General features: G+C 38.3%; 1 protein-coding gene across 2 annotated transcripts in view; it reads right to left on the bottom strand.

Moving 5' to 3' along the window:
- SYT1 (synaptotagmin 1) overlaps positions 1-23,904 on the bottom strand; it is a 260,890-nt gene that overhangs the window by 79,415 nt on the left and 157,571 nt on the right. For both annotated transcript variants that reach the window (XM_010708424.3, XM_010708439.3), the window contains exon 4: positions 11,490-11,674. In XM_010708424.3, the coding sequence (XP_010706726.1) occupies positions 11,490-11,674 (185 nt within the window). The remainder of the gene's footprint in view (positions 1-11,489; positions 11,675-23,904) is intronic.

Genomic DNA, 23,904 nt, shown 5'->3' with positions numbered 1-23,904 from the left:
TTTTTGCTGTACCAGAAAGCAGAAGTATTTGCATTGTGAAAAGGGGAATTTATACAACTATTAAACCATGATGCTGAAAGCATTCAGCCAGAATTCTGATTTGCACACGATGGTATAGAATATGTTTATCTATAAGAGCCCTGTCTGGATGAAAGTTCCTTCAATATGGAGCTTCTGCCTGCACAGACAGACTATTGAGTGCAATAATAAGATTTGATCTGTTTTATTTTGTTCTTTCTTTTTTTCACAATGTGATGTGGTCTGAAGAAATCAACAGCATTTATATACAATAGGTTGCAGCTAGAGCTTTATAGCTAAAGAGACAGTGCGGCTGGGAAGTAGCAATACCTACTGCTGATGGTGGTTTGTGAAAACAAAATAAAAACTGCAGAAAAACATTAGCATTCTCACTCAGCCATGAAGGATGCGGGGGCCACGCAATAGTGGCGTGGGTGTGATAAGAGGAAAGATTGATCTCTGAAGTAGAAAACGTTATTTTTCAGAAGCCAGATCTAAAATTCAAAAGGTCAGGCTGAAAACTGTACAGTATTAAGCAATTATTTTTCTACTTTTTGAAAAAAAGATAGCAATTCAGCTGGCATGGCTCAACTGAAATCAATGCAGCAACACTGATTGATGCAAGCTGAGGAGCTGTGTTAAATATCTGAATGTTAGTGAATAATGGACTCTTTACTAGGAACACAAATTACAGCGTTCCATGATGTTGTGATCAGTGGGAAAGGTTGACAGCAGATGAGAATCGCCCCTAATGTTGGAAAAATAATACTTTCCGAACTAAACCATTTGTGTTTGGAAGGACTGGACTATCTAATAGTATTCTGATATATTTTAATTGCAGAGCTGAATTCCATGGCTGTGGCACAACAATATTTTTGTTGACACAACAACAAACGTAGCAAGAAGATAATGTTGGAGCACAGCCAGTCTGGACACAAATCCTGCAGGACTATACATGGGAATTTCAAAATATGGAGTGACATGATTACACCAACACCTTCTTTCACTGGTAATAAAAATAATCTTGAGATTCTGTAATCACAAATTAAAGGAAAAAAAAAGAAAAGATGTGACTCAATCCAAGTGAAGCAATCACATTGATCAGAGCCTGGAGTCAACATGAAGCATTAACTCAGAATGGGATGTGAACTCCAAGACCCACTGAATCATCTCAGTATTACCCTAGCAGAGGACTGTGTGACAGAAGAGTGATAAACAGCTCCAGGATATCCTTGATTCTAGGATAAGCACTGTCCTTTTTGCTATTACACCTGCTTTTGACTTGGATTAGGTTTGAGCAGAACAATCCTGCAGCCATTCCTCAAAATGGAGAATGCAAATGGAACCTTCTGTGATCCTTTTCAGCTATGAGGCATCTGTAACTATTGCAACAAGGCAAAAGTTACATATCCATATTCTCTTCAGAAAACTTACATACTCTTCTGCATAGCTGTTCACATCAGGAGATGTGAGAGGTTTGGCTATATCATTGTGAAAAAATTCTTACTATGTCTTCAGAAAATAAAAGGGAAGCTAAGGAGTTCTTAGAACTCTTGCAAGGGAGTGCTGAAGTGCAGACACAAAACACTGCATGATTGGTAAACTCTCCTCCATAGATTATGAGAGTCCTATTGGAAGGTGAAAGCTATTTCCCAGGAGATAGGGAAAATGTTTCATGTTACTCACATCAGCCAAGTAGCTATATTATTCTTCTTGACCTTGACTTGGAAACACCGAAGAACTAAGAAACACTAAGAATGAGATGGCGTTCAGATTTGTCCAAGGTTTAGGAGTGGGAGGAGGAGGGAAGAAATGACAAATGGTTACTTCTAAAGCTGTCTGCATGTAACAGTTTTTAAGTTCAGGAGAGGAATTTGCTTTCAGATTAGAGGACAACGCTTTAAGAAGATGGGTCGAGGGAAGCATAGAATTTTCTCATGTGTGATGCTGCTGCTGTGTTCCAAAGAGCAAGAGGAATTGAATTGCTTCAAAGTACATGAAACACCCCACAGAGATTCTCATTTTGTATTGAGATTTTCTGAAAGATCAATAATGGAATAGCACTGCAACCCTCAATTTACAGTACGCAACATCACACTATGCTGGTTCTTATTGCTGTATCACTACAATCAATTAAAATAAGCAGCTATATTTTACTGGTTTTAAAATAAGTTAAATATTTTTAATTATAAACTAACTTCCAACTCAAGCCTCTTCAGCAGACATGATTGTGATCAGAAAGCCTGAATTACAGTGCAGAGAAATATAAACCCCTTTGGTTTCTAAACATTCTTTTAATTCTATGGCATCTTTAATTCCTTTCATGTGAAATATGCAGCATAGAAATCTATTATTTCATCATACTGAAAAACATTTATTTTTTCTAATTATGAAAGACCAAGAAGTTCACTCAGGTGAACATATAGAAATAAACTGCAAAGAAATGTCTATATCCTCTTACATGTGTGTGTCTGAAAAACGTATGCTTGTATGTAAATAAGAATGTTCCTCCCCCCAGACTTTTTTTTTTGTTATTCCAATACAACCATTACAAGGTGACACATTCACATGTAATGAAATCAGCAAGTGGGAAAAGTGCTGTTGTACCAGGGACTATAACAGAGCCACACAATATATAACATGTTTCCTTAGAGCTGGAAAACGAATTCTTTGAGCAACCCCTCATTTAATCCTTATTTGAATGAGCTCTGTAACTTGTTTGAACCAAGGTTGCAGACGTAAATTTACATATGTCATTAGGATTTTCTTTTCTGTGCCATGCTTAGTCAATTGTTCCCAAGCTCATCTACTCTGTGGTGGCTTCTACAACAAATAGAGCTAAATTACAGCAGAGATCCACAGTTCAATTTACTGATTCTTTCTTCACTTCTGTAACATAATTAAGGGTGGTTTTACAGTCTCCTCTTCAGGGTTTATAAAGAAAATGCTTCATTTTCAGTTTTTTTTTGTAGTTTCATCTTTTGCATAAAAAAAAAAAAGGGAAAGAAAACCCAAAGCAATGCCTGTGATTGCAGTTCTGCAGACTCCATGCTCTGCACTGTGTTCTTGCATTTCCTAAGCTTCTTCCCTGCTTCACGGCAGCAGGCAGCAAAAGCCTCTTGGCACTGATGATGCTCTTCTGGTGCTGTGAACACCCTTTGCTTCCAGCTCAGCTCCACTAGTGGACCCACACCCTGTCAATGGTTTTTACTACTGCTATCCACCACAAAGCACAATCCACATGGGATTAAAACAGCTCCATGTATCTTTTTATTTAATGTCTCCCCAAAGTGTACTTCACAGCTTCCTGCAAAGCAAGGCAGAGGTTGCAATCTCATCTGAGTCACTGTGAGGATGAAAAGACCCAAGAAGGTGCACTTTGCTCTTTGATTCCGGTCTCAGTTATCTTTGTGTCTTTGATAATGCTCACTTCACAATTTATTTAGGACTGCAAGCAGTGTCTTTCACTGTTGTAGGTACGGAAAGATTTTCATTAGCAGTGTTTAAGGGTTGATTCCATTCATGGGGTGACCTATGGCCTCACCAGTCACCAGTAAGCAAGGAGATGTTAGGAAGGAAAACATAATGTTGACTGCAGCCTGCAAGGTTATTTCACCACGGTACATGCTGCAGTCTGATTTCCTTCTACACCTGCCCTGTCAATCAGTCTTCTTGTTCACGTGGTAAAGGAGGTTTTTTTAACATATGAGTGATGTCCAGTCCTCAGGCTTGTGCAATGCCTGCTGAGTTGAATGGAAGAAAACAATATTATTTTTGAAGCGAGAATGTTCTGTGCCATGTCCAACAATGAATTTATCAGAAAGGCAATTTTTCCTCCTATTGATGTCCATACTTAGGAATGGCTGCACCTAATGGTGGTGCATTTCTTATCAATTTCTTTCACATTCAAGTACACCACAGTTCTGATGTGGCCAATTTTTATCCTGGGACAAAAGAAAAGCCTTTAAAAAATCTTGGCTGATTCCCTCTCACAAAACAGAAAAGATTGCAATTGTAACACATTTTCTACCAGAGTCTCTCAGAAGGAAAGGCAACATTTCATTCTTTTAGCATCTGCTTTCTCTCCATGAATTAATTTAAAGAGCATGTTGTGCATGGGTTTCCAGTGGCTGAGACAGGTTTTGGCCTCTGTGAAATTGACTTTGCCATTAATGCTGTAAGACTGTTGGCCTCGCTGGGCCACACTGATGCACAGAAAGACCCTGCTGCGTCCAGCATGCGATACCCTGATACTATTTCCTTGCTTGTTATCCAGGTTTTAAATGGTCTGCTGGATTATCCTAAGGCTTGCTTTCTTTAGGACCTCTCTGACATGAGGCTATCACATTCAGCTTAACAGCTCACTGAATTGTTGGAGTACTGAAATACTGATTTATTTTGGCTCAACAGAGGGATGTAGCAAATGTAAAATACAGATACGTAAATTCAAGTTGGAACTTCTAAGTTCTCAAATTAACATTTTTTTTTTCTCGTTGCCAGTGTTTATTTGCTGAAAAAAGATTCAGACAGTGTCACCGTCAACCCGGGAGTCTATTTTGGAAGCTCACCCTGTGGATCATGGCTGTGCGTTGACCACAGGGCCCATGTACATGAACAAAAAGATGCAAGTGCTCTTGCGAGTATGCTAGCATGCTCTGCCTCCACTTCCCATATGGCAGTGGTTCGTCGTGCTAAGCAGCAGGCTGTGAGTAGGAGGCAGATTTAGGCTGCTTGGCCAGTGCATGCTGCTCAATCAATTGTTCTCTATCCTTCCCAAACGAATGGCAGATGGCCAGATGGAAGCATGCTTTGGGATAGAGCTGGTTCCTGGGCACGGGAGGACCACTCTGAGTACTAAATTTATTTCTGTTTAAAATTTGTCATACTATATAATAATTAGTGCTACATCTTTTTAACAGTGCAAATTAATCTAAATATAGCTAGACATGATTTATTGGGTGCTACACTGATATGAAGAAGAAAGAGTTGGCAAAGAACTGTCCTTTTGGCTTATTTACATAAAAAGAGATAAGCTTTGACCATCCTTTAAACGGAACCTTATCATGTATCTGATATTCTCGTACCTGAAGGTTATTCTACTAATCGTAGACATTATTCACCTTTCTGTTTGTAAAGACTACATGCCTTTGCTAAAAATTAAACAAATAAATACTCCCAATAGAGCTTGAAGTTCATACCTCATTAATATGAACTGCTGTTCCTGTTGTAGGTTACTCATTTCCAATAACTTCAGGCACTTAGTGTAGGAGCTCAGCTCTCCACATAATCAGTGGATACATGTGAATGTCTTGAGAGTGTGATTCAAATCACTTAATTTATGGAATAATTGCATACCTCCTAGACACAACTCATTAGGAACCTGCAGACTCTGGTCTTGAATAAACAATTCAAAACCTGGTCTGTTAATCAAAAGAATGCAAGATATAAACATCCTTGACTAGTGAAGATTCCTATGGTAAGACCTTCAGTACAGGAAACAAGACATGTAAGTCTGTATCTTCATTTCATCCTAAGAGTACAATAGGTTACAATAAAAGTAACAGTAGTTATTTTATAGGAAAACTATTTTTGAAAGGGGGGAAAAAGAAATGTAAGAATCATGCATAGCAGGCTCCTCTGTCTTCTTGGGAGTGGCTGAGAGGAAGAGATAGGAATGCAAATAGGCCCAGCCATGTGGCTTGTAGATGTTGCTTTCACAGTTCCAAGGTTATGAAGTCTAATATTAACCTATGCTAAATAAGAATTTTGCAGAAAACCTTGCAAAATGTACTCATATATAATATTGCATCTTCATAAACATGTTGCTTTCACATTTTCTCAGGAAGTTTTATGCATCCTGAACAGTTGGCTTCTGAGATGGGTAAAAAAAAAGCAGTAGGACAGCTTTTTGTTTGAGCCTGAGGTTGAATTAACACATTAATGGGACCCAATCAATCCATTTTGACCATCACAGTATAGTAATTGGGCTTGTTTTCTAACAAAGACCTGTTCACATTGTTTGACTAATTTTCTGCACTGTACTGTGTCTGCAGCACATGCTGTCTTTCTGAGTGTGAATTAAGATACTTCATTGCATTGTAGATAAACCGTGGTGAACAGTAACATCAGCATGGGCTGAAGATACCAACCAATGGGAATTGAATAAATACAAGGAAACACTGCAGAAGAAAAGCGTTTCTATCCCCACGGAAGATCCTACTGGACTATACTTGGCAATAAAGGCTTGGGTACCTTTGAGTGAAATACAGGCTCTTTGGAAGCTGGTGCAGATTTTACTGACTTCATTTTACCAACTTTCCTCAAGCAGGTCAACACACATGACTTTGAAATATTTCTGAAGGTACCTAACATTAAAAAGCTCTTCAGTGTTTTGTTTCTTTTAAGGAAAAAGGGTTTACTGCCGAAACTGTCTGTTGCTATTGCAGCTCTCACTATTGTATTATTTTATAACGTCCCATAATTTCACTGCAATTAATACATGAAAACTAACTGTAATATTGTGATGAAGTTAGTACTTCACCCCAATGGAAAAGAAAAGCCTACATAAAGGAAAAACAAAGATCCAAAAAAGTTCATGAACAACTGAAGGCCACAAGAAGTCAGAAGTATACTCTACATATTCCAGGGTATAGCACATATACCTGATCCCAGATCTCCTGTTTCTTTTAGCAGACGCATCCATTGTAAAACAAAAATGTTTCACTAGTGACAGTGTTTCAGCCTGATGCAATGAGGAATGACTGAGATATTAAATCTCGTTCTCCAAAAATGCTTTGTGACCTAATAAAAGGTTCAGATGACCCCAGCAACCGTTCTCAAGCAACAGAGCTAAATTTTAGTAATTTTTCAGTGCCACTGTTCATGACTGAAATGATTAAGTCTATTCCTTTCCTCAGCCCATAGGCTGAGCTTAATTAAGAATGTTGCTGTACCAATGCATTATATTCAGACCCAATAAATCAGCAGCTATTACAGTGTCTCTACGGCTGGGTGTTTGGGGCTTTTTTTCCTAAGGTAAAAAGTAGCCACTCGAGGCATGGAAGAGACTGGGAAGTTACAAGAATGAAAAGTGTGATGGGAAGATCTCATAAAAATGCTGGTGCCAGTAGTCACTCAGGTACACCCAGAGAAATCTGCAGTAAGATCATGTAAAAGAGTTTGTCATGGAGTACTATGAACTTAAAGCATGTACACTGTACTGGGATGATGTGACAGCCCACAGCAAATTTCATGGGGTACCAATAATTTTACTGATGCTAAGACAGTAAAAAACACTTTTTGCTTTCGTCTACTATTGATACGGTGACATTTATAGCAGAAGGAAATAACACTAGCAAGTTCTTTTTAGGTACCCATTGATTTCAAACTTGAGCTTTCTAGTACAGTTTGACGAAATATTTGAACTACAGAAAAAATAACAACCTCTTCTTTTCACCTCCTCTAGCCTTCCCCCACCAAGAAAATACCCAATCAGTTTGGTTCAGCCTCTTGATGTGTGTACCAAAGCTACTACATATAAATCTCAGCTGAGGAGCCAGAGCTGTCAAAAGACTATATGTATCAGAACTTTAGACTAGGTGCATCCGAATAGCAAAGTAAACCTACCGCAAGTGACAATCCAGAACAGTCATGAGACACAACACAGACAAGGAGGACATAGAAGGAAGAAATAAAAATTAAAACATCCACATACAAACATTAGCAAAAACCATGGAGAAATGACCTTTTTTAGTACATTCTTATAATAATTCGGCTCCCCAAACAGAATCTTTGCCTCCTCCCAGTTCTTGGCAGAGTTGTGTACTCTGCTTGAAAAAGTAACCATGGAGAGCTGTAGAAATGTGTTTGAAGACTGAAAGCCTTGTCTTACTTTAAACTCTTCTCTCACTTCACTGCAATCAAATTTGCTCATAATGTATATTATTTCACAGTTTCTCATTGAAAAATCAGACTAAAAGTTGTGTTCAGAAAAGTTGTGTTCTGAAGCGTAAGTCTAACAGAAGCAAAAATCATTTCTCTTTCTATAATATCTAGCTATTGTGCTTGACTATTGATCCAACTGAGTCTCTGTGTCAAAAGGATCTTCACTTATGCCAAATTATACGACTCTATAAGGATTTGGCATGGAAATGCAGGTCAGCATGGGCACATGTAAGCCAGAAATTCTCTCTGACAAACTAAACCAGGCTAAGCTGGAAATTACACTTCCAGAGGCTGATACTGCCAAATGCTGCTCCCTTTCAAGTTTTGTGCACCTAGGGAACTAGGATCTTGCAAGATGCCAAGTGCCTATCAACTGCTATTATGTACTCTCAGCTGAAGGCAGCAGGTAATTAGCACTCATACATTCAGGCTTAACGATGACTGAACTAAGCTTATTGTTTTTTGACAACATTTAAGATTTTTGGTACTGTATGTTGCCCTTTATAAAGGCAATAGATTAACATCCTGATTTACAATTACTTTTTATTTTTCACCCCTTTCTGTTCTGTGACAGAACCTCAAAAGTGATTCATTCCTCTTTTGTGAAGTATTTTACATTTAACATTGCACTGAGCTTAGCTAGGTATACTAAAGCCTGCACTAATAATTCCAGATTAAACTGCCAGAATAAAAAATCACTCATGCTGAAAAAAAAGAAAAAAAAGACAGCTGAGTTTTGAAAAATCAAGAATTAAGTTGTTAGAAACTATTCAATGCCAAGGACCTAAAATGTATACGTTTCTGACTAGTATGAAATAAAGGGAGGTAACTCAATCAACCTGCTTTAGAAATCCCAGACACGTAAGAGGAAAACTGGCTAGAGAGCTGGTGATGCAGTCACTTACTAAGGGTCCAACATTTATATTTCTCAGCTGAGAATCTATCCTCATCAGGTTTACTGTGCAGATCAAACCACGTCAGTTAAAACACAAAATATTTGGGCAAAAGTATGTTTAAATACCTATCCAGAATACTTTGAATGGAAACATCTTGAAATACCTAACGGTGCAACATTTCAAAGTTTGAGCTACTTTTTTGATAAATAAGGAGCCATGAATCAGCTTTTTATCAAAATTTCCCAGAAAAAATGAAGTTATTAAATTCAATACTAATTACATTATAAAATTTTGCATTTTATATATTTATTTTCGAAGAATCCATGGTCATTTATCCAGGTCCTAACAAATACAATTAAAAACACTTAATAATATATTGTCAATACAACAATGGTCTTAAATGATATGGAAGAAAATCCACATTAATATTAATAAACAAACTGCACATTATTTATCCTGCAAGGAAGTATTAGGTTTGTTATAATTAGTAACATTGGTAAAACACAGCAAACAACATCGCAAGGGATTTTTCCACAGACATAATCAGAGTTCTTTCAAATTACCCTTGCTTCAATGGAAAGAAGCTAGCTAAAAGTAGCCCTGGGTAAACCAACAATTGATGAAGTGACTTACCATGTATGGCTTGTGGGGAAATAACTCACAATTACTTAATAATACAATCTTAAATTAAGTACAGGGAATTAATGAATCCTAAATCTGGGTGCTTAAAGTAAAAGGGTTTGTTTCATATTTATCATACAGAGAAAACAAAATCAGTAAAATACAAAATCTTTTTCGAAGGAAAACACCAAATTTCTGCTCTGTCGTATTCCAAGTTCAACCTCACTTATCTTTCTGACCTTGAAACAGGTACATCTACATTACTGACTCAGCGTGCTGCTGAGGTTCTTTGCAGATATGAATTTGCCTTGTGTCTATACTTGAAGCTTTGCACTTCAGTACACCAGCTGAAAGTGCTGTACATGGTACATGAAAAGCATCTTCCCTCCTGGTGGAACCAAGGTTGAAGCTGTGCACCAGGGCACCATCTAAAGTCTACTCTATTGATATAGTGTATAGCCTAGAAAAATTAACTGCAGCCTTGTGCATTGACATTTCAGCAGTGACTACTATCCACTGAGCAACAAAAAAAACCTGTCCTTTTGGAAACTGGAAATAGCTGCAGCCAGCCAGAAAAATTACAAGATCTCCTCCCCTACGTTTGATATTCTTCCCCAGTCATGACTTACATGCCTGGAAAACTATGCTAGCCTGTAGCAGGACTCTTGAGGACTGGCTGATGAGCCTCATCAGTGGCTGTTCTATCAGTGAACAGTGACATCCCACCACTTCTGCTGGTCTGCTCCATACAACTCTCAGCTACTCTTCTCTAGGCTTTTCCTGGATCTTGCTCTTGATCTGATGCCACTACTCCTCAGGCTCCCAGATTTGGCTTCTATTACTAATCAACCTGTCTTTCCTCACACACTGGATTCCAGCTAATGGGAGGAACTATTCATTCCTTACATTGCTTGTATCTTTTATCATTGGCTGGATAAGCACTTCTGAATTACTCTGGCTAAATCTTGTGAAAGGTCTTGTGAGCACAGACACATGTAATATCTTTACAGTTATTGTCAACTACTAAAGAGGATTCATATAGCAATTCTCTAAGTCTCCTCAGTATTTTTTGTTTGAAAAATAGAGCCCTTTGTCTTTGCTTAAGAAATCCGGCAATGCAATAAGAACACATGAATTCTTTGCAATTATTTCCCTATTCTTCTGCTTGTTCTCACTAGCTTTACCTATGAATTTTTAACACAGAATTGTAAGGAAGAAAGACAATAATAAAATCCTGATTAAAAAAAGTAATATTTCAGGAACATATTAATGAAGTCTGCTGCACTGAGGATTAGGTTTTGCAACTTTTGCTTTCTTTAATGAAGCAGATCTAAAGGACAAGTTTGTCTGCTCTCATGAAGATGATACTACTCAAATAGATTATGCTAATCTATTCCTCTAAGTTACTCCACTGACTTAGAGCTACAAGTATATTCTGATATCTTTAAGCTTCACCTCTTGCACAAAATAAATTCTCTCAGTATGACTGTGCTGAATGCTCTCTGCAATTTCTTATTGTTTTCCTTTGCATGTTTCTCATTTTCTCTTCTATGCTGTTGTTTGTTTCTCAGTTGACCTTATGGTTCTGTGTAAAAGGAGATTCAGAGTAAAGATCTATGTTTGCTTATCAGCTGTGCTCAGAAGTACTGCTAGAAAGATAAATGCTATACTTGTTCTTGGTCAAAGTCCTGAAAATAGACTGTTGAAAGTTGTACACATTTGCAACATTTCTGTGACAGCCAAGATACTCTCAATAAACTTTCTCCTTCCAGATGAGTTACTACAAATCTGTTCGTTTTATTAGCAGAGGAGAGAAACTGGTTGGCTGCTTTATCAGTGATGCCATACCCATATTCACATTTCAAGATGCTATTGAGAAGATGCTGACAATCAGTCCTCTCTTCACAGAGCAACTATCAAGGCAACAAGAACAACATCTTTTTGTTAGACACATCAGGCAGAATTCTGCAAACATAACTCAAGAGTTGAAGAAAAGGAGAGGTACTTTACCTGGTCTTTCATGGTTTTTCCTAAATCTTTAACGTCTTTCATGTTAATAGCATTCTTCCCTCCCTTCTCCTTCCCCTTCTTCTTGTTCTTCTTTTTGAACAAGCATTTCTTACAGAGACAAAAGCAGCAGGTAAGGATTAATAGGACTGCAACTATGGCTATGGCTATTAAGGCCCAAGGTGGCACTGGAAGAGAAGAAGAAACAAAAAAGAGAAGGTGGTAAAGGTATTAGTAGGGTTAAATTTAGAAACAAGCATAGTTCTCTAACAGCTAAATCTTTTGCAAAGAAAATGCCTTGCAGAAATGCCTGAAATTCTTTCTAAAACACTATCATCTTTTGTATATTTCCCCCAACTGAGCATTTGCACACACAGTGCCAATATCTATCTATTTATGTGACTAGTGACACATAGCAAATTAACTTGCAGCTATTCTGAATAAATCAGCCATCTGAAAACAGCATACGATACGTTCGGCATACTTAGGCAATAGTTTGCTTTCTTTAATCATCTCCACAACCCACCTGCCATTGTGGCTGAATTGGGCAGAACCGGCCAGGAATTTCCTGTTTTCAGAATGGCATCAGATCCAACAGCCAGATTTGATGAACTTCTTCTCTGCCTGCTGCTGTGTAGACTCCGCACAACACAGTGCAGGTCAAGGTCACCAGTAAACACTGACCAAGGACATACTACTGGCCAATCCAAGGGCATGTGTGCTATTAGTCATCATACCCTAATATCAGCAGCGTTGCAGTACATAGTTAGGTTTTCACCCGTATTTTGCTATCAAGAAAAGCATTTGTTCGATTTATTCATTCTTTACAGGAATCTGGACACAACTGAATTATGAATAAACAATACAGAACACTTACTGTAATAAAATGGTCTTGTTAAAGATCAGAATGTTGGAAAAAAGGAGTTAAGATGACACTCAAACTGTCCAGCAGGGAATTACGTTCACACAGCTCAGTTTTAATGACCACAGATCACGACAGTGAACCAGAACACTTGATGATACTTTAAATATTTTAAACTGTCATTTTCTAAAATCTCTAAATGCACTCAGTCTACCAGGTCTGTAAGTTACTCTGAGTGCGTTACCAAGAGGTCTCTCATACAATACAGAACAAAACTGACAAGTGAATCAAATTTGACATGTTGACGTCAGTGAATCACAGAAGGGAATGGACAGTATAAATAGAGAAAATTAATTGCTTAAAGGAGCTAAGCAGAGTGTGAAGCACAGTCACGGGAAATTCGACTACAAATTATCAGTTCAGAAAAAAGACAAAGCACCTAAACTTTCCTTACTCTATGTTTAATGACTTTAATTCCTAACTTTCGTTCAAAAGTCCTTGGTGACAGATAGAAAAATAATGCAGAAAAATGTTAAACAGTAATTTTTGTAATACATTTTGAGCCTCCAAATGTTCATTATATGCAGCTGCTATAAAAGAGAAGCTATACCATATGTAGAACAAATGAGAACTGATTACTAAACAAATGAATGTTAAAAGATAAAGTGAACAGATTAACAGCTGTTTATGTGATGTATTTTATGGAGTCAGCAGTAAGAATTCTGCAATAAAAGTTGTATTAGATCTGCACTTATCACAAATTAAAATCTGTATTTCATGCATTACTGCTTTCATTTTGCTTCAGATCAGGTGCAACAGTAACACTTCATAGCACACCTGACTTCCACAAAATTTTGTCTTTTCACTCAGCACTTGCAAATGTAAAATCATTACCTTTCACAGGCAGCGTGCCCTTTTCAAATTTAAACTTCACTGGTGCACTTAAACTGTATTAAACACATAGCCTTTGAGATAGCATTTGTAGAACGTTGTATTTTTTACCTAAGCTAATTCTTAAGAGTTACATCAATAATGAAATGATTGATGTGCCTAAACCTACCAGCTATTTGTTTTGCTGCCTCGCCAGGAATGCTCAAAGCACAACGTAAGGCAACACAGGGAGTAAGGGGAGTATGGGATGGGTTCTGCTGGCAGGGTGGCACTGTGGGGGGAAAGAGAGGCAGAGCACATCACATGCAGCTAAGATGGGAGAACCAAGGAACTGAGGAGACAGGGAATGTGCGTAGGATATATAAATACGCATGCTACAGATGAAAAAGCATGTGTAGGTAGTGAAGTCAGGTGCCTATGTGCTGTAGCTGTTTTGCAAAGTGGTATTCTGGCTCTGTTGCCGTGGTTCTCTGGAGGATGAACAATGTAGGGTGTCTTGGGGAAAATTTCAAACACTTGCAGATACCTCACTTTTTTTTTTTTTTAATAGTGCATTGTCTGCTTTCATCTATTTGTAATTTAATTTCACCCAATAGCTCTTGTGATGCAATTTAATGATCACCAAATTAATATCTGAGACACCAAGAATTATACAGAATCCCTCAAGGAAAATGTGCTCTGTTTTTGTTACAGAAAGCATAAGAAATAAAGAATAAAAAATGGAGGAAATCCAGAATCTGGACATTTTCCAAAACATCTTTGACATTCAAGTCTGAAAAAACAAAAAGAATGGATTTTTTTCCCAAATGAAAGTGCACTGCGTCTGTCAAGGAGATGTCTCAGCAGAACATTGCCACTGACAGAGATTGCCCAATCTAATATTGCTGGCAGTGGATACATGTGTTAGATTTAAGAGAAGTGAAACATACTGTTATCACTAGCTTTGATTTTAGAAATGATGGTTGTTGCTTTTCAAAAACATTATCTAAATAAACGTTAATCATTATTACATAATTCAGCCAAGATTTTCCAAATTTATTATAGACTTGGAGGGTTTTCGTATTTGTTTCTCTCAATTCATGACACTGCCAGAGGAGCCTGAATTCCAGAAAAAAGATATTTCTAAAAAGTAGTTTTGGACAGCCCAGAAGGAAATGACTAAAGTCACTCAAACTTTGGAAGTCTCAAAACTACTGTCTTTAATATTTTGGCATACCAACTGCAAATAATATATACAAAAACTTTATGGACAGTATATGAACTTGTCATTGGTAAGTGGCTCCATTCAGAAATTCATAATGCTTAAATCTAGTTAGACTTTCCCACAGATACGATGTTCACGTAATTTCATTTTCCTAGTCATCAACAAGAATCTACAGTTTGAAGGCTACCTCCATCTATATTCAATCAGTTTGATCGGTTTCAGTAGTGTACTTTGAAACCTCAGGAGGACTTTGGACATGAGCCATTAAGCAAAAGGCCTCGGCAGCAGAAAAAAGGTTTTGGGTGACATAAAAAACACAGATCCTGACCAAGTGATAGAGAGGTATCAGAGAGCCAGAAGCTTCCTGTACAATTTGTCTTACCTAGTGCCAGCACAAGGGGGTGCTTTGAAACAAGCAATACTTAAGTAAGCTGTCAAGGAAAAGCTATAGCTTTAAGTATAATTAATATGTGCATAAGCTTTCCGGTATTTCAGTGCTATTTTCTTTGTTCTGCTCCTGTGGTCTTAAAGACACTGTCATGAATCACTACGTGATTTGGTGAACCTCCAAGGCTTGTACAGACAGATCTATAGAAGGAGATCTATTGAGGTAGCGTAGTTAGTAAGCAAAGTTTTTAATTAGTCTTATTGATCCAATCCAAGCAGTGTACACTCAGAAATGCAGGAGTGGAGTAAAAGGAAATTGCAGGGAAAATGAAATGCATGGCTTTTCCCTGAGCAATATTAAGGCACTGGAAAGAATAAACTCTCCAGGATTGTGTTGATAATGGAGACATTTTTGGTACGGACACTGCATCCTTCACTCATGCTGAACATCAGTTAGAAATGGAAGCAGCTAAAGGAATTGTAAGCTCTCTCTCTTTCTCTGTGCTGTTTCCTACCATTAAGGTCAGCCAGGGTTGAGTGCATGCTGTGGGCCATTTGATGTGTCTGTATCCATTTCACAAACATGGCAGCTGTGGTGCACTGACATTACCATTTCAGTTTGGACTTAACAGTGCGCTGATGAGGTAGATCTCCAGATCATCCCCACTTATCGTGCTTAGGCTCACAGTGCGCAAGATCTGAGAGGGCATGGATGGAATAGTGGCAATAGTTGCTCATAGAGCTACTCTTATTGTGCTCCAAACTGCAAAGGGCACTCAGTCCATGGGAGCATACATAATCTGAACCATTACCCCTACAAAGTTTGCAGTGTGGCACTGGGCCCTCAGGACAAAGTGCTTCACACCACAGATTTGGTTTTAATTCATTGTACTAAATATAGCTTGTATCCCACCCTGTCATTAAATCTTGTTCTACCAAATATGCTAGATGCAAAGGAAAATACATATTACTGAGTTACTCCATTTAAGAGCTACAAATGGTGCCCTTTATATAAACATATCCTTACTTAGCCTTACACAAAATGCTTGGAGAGATACAGGTCTTGGGTCTAAAACTGACATTCCTGTCAGACGTTCTAAAATTATCAAATGCCTCAGAGAACATTTGGCTCCCGAGGAAAGGCAGTAAGAGGGAAGTCACAAAATGTGTAACAGCATCAAAGTGCTGTAGTCTGTAGAAGAGAATAAAATCCTTCATCCTAATAATTTTCCTCCCTTTCTGCGTGTAATGTCAGAGGAAACCTCATTAGCTTAAAAAAGAATCCGAAGAGAAGGAAGGTCAAGAAAGAACTGAGGAGAGAAAGCTGAATTAAAAAGCAAAGACTTCCATACCAAAGAAGCTATCTAATGACAACTCCCAATTAAGCAATTAACAGCCCCATTTAAACTGTGACAGCAAAGGGCTATCAGATGATGGCAGATTCCATACTATAGTACAAAGGAGGCTCATGGTATGTTGCAATTGATAAATATTAATAACCTGTGTTTCAGGGGGAGCATGATACTTTACAGGAAGATGCAACTGTCACATAGCTGTATGTGAAGCGCTACATATTAAGCTAAATCTCTTGTCACCTAAGCATGAGAGTAGTGGCAGTTTTCATTTATTAAAATGCAGTTTTATTGTAGATTTTTTGCATTTACAGCTTCTACTCAGAAAGCAAAAATAATATATAGCCATATTCTTTCTCTATAGCAACTTTCAAGGGGCAACATTCTGGGAATCCATTCAACTTTAATTAGAAATTATTTTTAAAAAAAAGTATGTGTACTAAGAGCAAGGATCCAGTGGATGCCACTACTCACAGCAGAAGGAATACAATGGTGATCAATGTACAGAAAAGGAAAAACTGATACATGATAGAATTACTTGAAAAGGAAGCAGAGAAAAACTGCAAATATGTGCTTAAATATACTGGTGATTAAATGCTAACCTTCAGGCTTACGCAGCTGTATATTCTTCCCAAACACTCTTATATGTGAAACCTTGCTTTAACAGCCTGTTTGCAGAACACTATTTTCACATTCTTACATTTATCTCAGTTTTTTTATGTGTTTGAGTTAATGGCTTTGACCTATTACTAAAAGGAACCTTTACTAAGGTTTCTGTTAAAAATAAAATGCTCTCATGCTGTATTGTCCCTCCTCTACTTCTTGAGCAATGTGCTCCTGCCATGAATATTACGAAAGTTACTGAGGCTCTAACTGAGCTAAGAGATGTACATTTTGAAAGTGAAAGTTCCCCACATGAAAATAGTCTGTGAAACTACACTGATTACATGGGCTTCACTCATTGAATGTACTCCTGCCTGTATCTTGTTTGTTAGATATCCTCATGTGAAATTACGCCAACATCACATGGTTGAGCATTCATGTTTTTGCAAATAAACTGATATTGAATTTAGCAGGAATCTTAGATATTGCTACAAATTCAGCTGAAGAGGTTGATCCACTCCAGAACCTGATGAATACCCCACAGCTGGAAATCAAAATGCTTTAAATGACCAAAATATTTACCTGAAAGTGAACCACATCTACTATGAAAATTTCCGAGTCTATTACATTCATTATTGTTAGTATTAATTCACCTTTTAGGGCACATGGAAGCTGCAATTTATGGTAAAATCATCTACCCAGCAGAGCGGAACTATCTCTATCTCTGTTGCTCTCCCTCTCTCTCTGTCTCACCTACGCATTCTGCTACTTTTCTCCCTCAGGTCCTTATCGCTCAGTCTCAGCAGCTCCTTTCTCCTCATCTCCTGAGATATATGGCTGAAAAGGCAAGAGTAAGGAGTCTCCAGGTGAGACTGGACAGTGAGGCAGTGAAGCTGCTGAGATGTCTCCTTGACAGAAGTACTTCAGAGAGATCAGCAGGGCTTTCAAACTCAAGTGTCAGGTTTCATCTGAAAAAATACTAAACCAAAAATAGATCCTCTGTCAACCAGCTCATCTGCTCTTGAACTCAAAATAAAAGAGAATACAGGCAAAAGATAGTTAAAAAAAATTTCCCCGCTGCTGGTTGTGTTGCTTCTAGTCTGGGCTGCTCTCCCAGGCTTGACTTCAGCTCAGCCACCATCAGCCACAGTCTGTGGGAGCCACAACATGGTGCTACCTGAGCTCTCATCCTCCCACAGCTCCCAGCCCTCCCATCTGCTGCTACCTCCCCCTTCCTTGGGCAAATTCAGCAGCTCTAGTATGTTCCACCCATCGACTTCTACAGAGGGGTGTAACCCCACTGCTTCCAGTATGTCTCTACCAGTTGGCATGCAGCAGCCCAAGGGAAAAAACCACAGCCCAGTTCCATGCTGCATAGCATGTCCCTTGCAGAGGGCCACAGTGCTGGCCAGTTCAACAAATGTAGCACCTTTCCCTGTCCAACAGAACCACCGGGTCACTTACTACAGAAAATGGAGCAGAAAAAGGAAAAACTTTGGTGGAAAACACTTTCTAATCAAGTGGATAATATTTTTAGATTGATGCTTCCTATCAGTTCTTTTTATCTACTGCCTTCAGCTTTTAAAATAAAATAAGTGAATTTAGGCTCTAGATAATTGCCAGAGAAAGCATCGGACACAGTCAGCAGCTGGCGAAGATGAAGCAAGCTGGAGCCTCGAACTGGATCTGGAAGCCAAACAGGTTTGCTGAAGGCTTTCCAAAAACAGTGTATGTATCAACAGCAGTTGAGTCCAAATACTTTCCTGAGAAGACACAAAACAACTCATGAAGCTAATATTCAACACTGACAAACAAATCTGCAGAAGCCTGAGATGTTTTCCATTGTGTGGACAATGGCAATTTGTAATTAAAGAGCATTTCACTTTTCCCATGACACATACTGCATGTTTTACTCTGATGATAGTTTAAAGGAGGAATACAACAAAAAGTCATGAAACTGCCTCTGACTTCAAACTGGAATTTGAAAATGGACAAAATATTGCCTTCATATCAATCTTAGGACTCAGAAATCAAGAGTCAAAAGTAATGAAATTGATGGGAAAAAAAAAAAAACAATTATGCCTATGTATAGTTGATTTTCTTAACTGATTTCATTCATTGTATGCTATGAACTGTTTTTGTTTTATTTTACTTCTCAGTTTCCAAGCACTTGGGAATATATTTTTGTCATATTTTCAAGGCTTTCTCTGCAAATATGAGGACCAGGTTGAATTTCATTTTCTGAAAAGAGGAATTGCATTCCTCACCAGAATTAGTCATTTACCGTACATGTTAGATGCTACAACTTTTAAAATTAGATAAAAAAATCTATTACCGACAAAGAAAAAGCTAATTTGGCACATTTTGTTATAAAATATTATGCAGATATAAAATTCTTTAAAAAAGGGACTGATTTATGATTTCTGACAAGATTAAATTAAAGAAACGATCTTGTCTTTATGCCAATGTTCAGTTAACATACATAAACGTAACATGGGATGCTGTTGCATACAGGTTTCTTAGAATCACTAATATCCCAAGTTGGAAGCGACCCAGAGGAATTATCCTGTCCAACCCCTGGCTCCTCACATATCCTTCTGATACTGTGGCATCCAAACTGCACCCAGTGCTGGAGGTGAGGCTGCACAGTGCAGAGAGCAGGATAACCCTTCCCCTCACCCTGCTGGCAGTGCTGGGCCTGAAGCACCCCAGGGTACAGTTGGCCCTTTTGGCTGCCAGGTCACACTGCTGACTTATTCAACCTGCTGCCAATCAGAATCTACAGACCTCTTTCTTCAGGGCTGCTCTCTAGCCTGTATACCATTATAGCACCTCTTCCACTTTGCTTCTTCCTAAGCCAGAGGAGTATTTCCAGGCTTTCTGCCCTGCTGTTTCATACAGAACAGTGGGTGTGGAACAACGGCCAGCAGGGTGACCACTGGTCCTGTTCTGTGCTCCAGGCTTGCAGGGTGTCTGGGCCCTTTTCACTTTAGAGCTGTAGCATACACTAAGAGACTCAAGTTCTCATTATGTGCTACTTTGATAACAGTTTTTTGTATCTCAGCTTTAATGACAATAGCTTTTCTTTCTGACTCCTGCCATTTTATTATCCAGACAGCAATATTGTGCCCATACACTCAAAGCACTAAAGTAAGGGATGGTAAATGGTAAACAGATTTTACTCATTTCTCATCTATACCAAAGTGATGAATTTACCATTGAAAGAATCCTTCTGTTCTCTACATTTTGTTGCCAGATCAGATTTTCATTTGTCTCCTTATTGAAATTTCTTAGTGAACTTTACTACCTCTCTATGTAAAAAAAGACCAAATGTCAAAGCAGAGTATTTCTAACTTGTGAATAGTCAACCTCTTTCTATTTATAAAAAGTATGACACCATTTCCCTTAGGATATGATCTTTTGCCTCTACCCACTACACAGCTCAGTAGAGCTGCATTATTGACTTTGAACTGATACTAAGCAGGTTTATATATTTGCTTTTATTAACTCCTTTAACAGGCCTGGGATTAACCTGTTTTTTACTCTCTGATTTACAAGAACAAAACAGGTTAAAGACTCATCTACAGCACAGAGGGTAGTTCCTTTATATATATGTGTGTGTGTATATATATATATATAAATGTATAGATATGTGCATATAGTATATATGTATTGTATCTGCCATTAAATTATTCAAGAAACATGCATTCTGCAGTTAAAAATCATGGAAACAGTCCTTTTCTAAAACTGATTAATATTTTCAGATATATGAAGAGTCTTCGCTGTCGTTTTTCTTCTTTTTAATAATTTCAACAGGAATGTATTTGCATACTTAAGCATGACAAGTAGTGAGAAAGGCTAATTTCTAATAAGTTTGGGAACTTTTTCATACCTTCAATGTCCTGAACGATTAAAAAAATTAATTTCATACCAGTACTAGTGAAAAATCAATTATAAAACAATCAAGAAGCAAACAAAAGCCAATCTCCTTCTTCCAGACAGCTTTGTTTTAAATACTTTTTTTTTTTTTTTGGGAATGTAGGTCAACTGGTGTATATAGGCAGCAATAATAGCGAATACGAAAAACCATGTACTTTTTTCTGTGATAGGAATGTATCTGTAAAAGTATATTCCTTTTTCTGGGCAATAGTGTATGCCTAATGAAATCAACTGAATGCCAGCATTTCTCGATCTGTTACTTAAAATATACAGATATAACTTTGAACAAGATTATTTAATTAAATATTATCATTATTAATAGACACTCATTTGTGTGTGGGTAGTGCTCAAAGGCACTGACTCAGAAGAAATGCCTCACCGGATTAGATACTGCACATAGATGAAATAAAATGACAGACTGACCTGACAGGCTTTGCAGTGTAAAGTCCCAAGCCTTTGGCCACACATGTGGGCAACTTGGTCCAACCAATTGCTCGCAGGGCCAGACCCTTACTCATACATCAGCCTAGGAGAATGTACCAGGCTTGTATGTTACCAGATTCAGTCCGTCCACACACATCACCCAGCACACTGTTGTGTGCAGCCCTTTCTAATAAAACCTTTTTTCACCTCACAAGATCCTCCTAGGATCATGGTCACTTACAACACGAATGCCCTCTTTCTGGAGGACACTCAGCTGGCCAACTTGGCACCTTTATAGCATGCCAGTAGCCAAGGTTACAGCCAAGACTAGGCCCTGAGCATAAGAAAATGAAAAACTAGAGGCCTTCTTCGGCAGAATCCTTCAAAATAAGTGCTCAAGTCAGCTGCATTCTTGAAGCAATAGCAGTTAGCACCAGACAACCCAGCTTTCAACCATGGCCCTTTCTGGTCTTCCAGATCAAGCTTGAAATCAAAACAGAAATTGTTCCCCAGGCTCTCAGGCAACTATGAAAATAGTTGGCAGAGGGCAGCTTGTAATATGAATGCCCCAAGCAAAAATACAGTACATCAATAATGCCACACAATCTAGGCTGTGACCTCCACTCTTTCCCAGAAGGCATTTCTTGCATGTGAGCTCCTGAGGCACCTCAGGACTAGGCTCACATTCAAATACACGTGCGTGGGTTGACTGTTGATCTGGATGGGGTATGTCTGTCTGTGTGTCTGATCTCTCCATAGAAACAAGCAGTGCAGGGTATGTAGAGGAGTATATGTCACTGGTGATGCACTACATTCAGATCAGCAAAGAGGAGAGAGCAAACCAGCCACATTGCAGAAGTCTTGGGAATGGTATAACACTGGTGACACAGTGTTGTGTGATTGAGGGTGTGAGTAGTCCGCCAAAAAGCCTGAAAGGCTAAGTCGATTCAAGCTTTCTTCACACATGCTTCCTGGAATGTTTTCATAACTCTAACCACTAGCCCAGCATTGCTGATCAAGATAATTGTACCAGCTCTGCCTGTCGAGAAGGAGATAGTCCCAATAGTACAGTCACCTCAAGCCTTGAGATGAAAAGAGAGAGCCATTGCCACTGCACACCTTACCCATGCCACAATAAGCACAGCAAAAGATAACTCCCCTCAGTTCTTCTTGGCTGAGCAAACTTCCAAAGGAAACTCCACTGACATGAATCTGCACAACAGCTGTTGCAGAAGCCTGTTCTACGAGCACATGGCTGTCAATACAAAGATACGTATCGTAAGATATTAGAAATATAAAGTTTGGTGGAATTCATGTTATTATACTGCTAATACAAAAAAAAAAGCATTATTCATTGACTGTATATAACCCAAGTCTATTAGGCAAAATGTTGTTTTCACCTGCTATTTAAAAAAATTGACCTTTCTTTTTTTATATGTTCAGTTTTATTTCAAAAGACTGAAGAAAAGAATCTAAATCTAGTTTGTGCCCTTGCCAAGTATTTCAACCTCCTTTATTCTTCAAGAAGCTCTCAAGGCTGCAAGCCATATATCGGGAATGGCCTTTGTAGGGAGAAATCTATTTTCAAGATACGGTTAAGGTTAATAGCTATGTTGTTCTTTTTCAGAAGCTCATTTAGCAGCACTATTATGATGAGGATGATGATGATTGATTACTGACTTCTGCCTTTTTGCACAAAAAAGCACCATTCCTGATTGGCTAACTAGAAATGTGGTAATGGTCATTAACTTTGTTGCAGGAACTACTGCCAAAGTGATAAATAGATTTGGTTTACATTAGCTACCAGCCTAAAAGCATCATTTGACCTCATTAATAGCTCTAATCAAATCTGGAGCTATGCTCCCTAAGAAGGAAGACTGTCCTGTTTAGGATGGCAACTCAGAGCGTTTTTTTCTGGTTCCTATAAATACAGAAGTTGAAATTTTGTTACATTGAGGTAAGGCCAATGCTATACATTCATTTTGCCCTTTTTTTTCAGACTGGGACAATTCAAAACTGTTTTAGCAGGCATTAAAATCTACCTGCGTCTCTCCTTTTTGCCAGGCTGAGGGAAGCTGCATTCCTTGGAAAAGTGCTCCCTTTGCTGAAGGAAACAAGAACATGGATTTTGTTTGTGCATGTTTGGAATTGCATGGTTAGCATGTTGAGATCTGCATCAAAATCATACGGTTGGTGTCCTTCAGATCAGGGAAGGAAAAAGCTGCAGACTACATTTTGATCTCTTAATCCAGATTTCCTTCATACTATCTGCAAATAGTTTCCTGTATTCTTCATCTTTACTTCTGTGAGGTACACTCACCACTCTTGCTGTGCTTCTGACTTTGCAATCTAGAAATGTTAGAACTTATTAATTTAGCAAGCTTGGAATATGTTTTCTCACATGTTGTGCTTTGGTCTTCTGCTAATTAGCCTGAATAATTAATTCATGCAAGCTCTAGTCAGCCCCTGTATTCAGTTTGGCCATGACTGTGTGTTACAGCTGCAAACCAAAGCTGACAATTTTGGAGATGATGTGAATCTGAAAGAAGGAATGTTTTCTAAGCACACATACCATCTTGGGAGACAGCACATAATGTTCCCATCCAGTGTAGATGAAAACAGGCAGTTTGCCCGATGCTTACTTTGTCCTGTTAATATTGTGAGCTATCAGCAAAAGCAACTACTATCAGTTTGTCTTTTAAGATAGCAAGTCTCCCTAAAATATCTATTTGAGTACCTTTATCAGTTTTTTTTTTT

Source organism: Meleagris gallopavo, chromosome 1 (genome assembly GCF_000146605.3).
Source record: "Meleagris gallopavo isolate NT-WF06-2002-E0010 breed Aviagen turkey brand Nicholas breeding stock chromosome 1, Turkey_5.1, whole genome shotgun sequence".
NCBI lineage: Eukaryota > Metazoa > Chordata > Aves > Galliformes > Phasianidae > Meleagris > Meleagris gallopavo.
The sequence above is the reverse complement of the archived record's forward strand: the minus strand, read 5'-3'. Positions and strand labels throughout refer to the sequence as shown.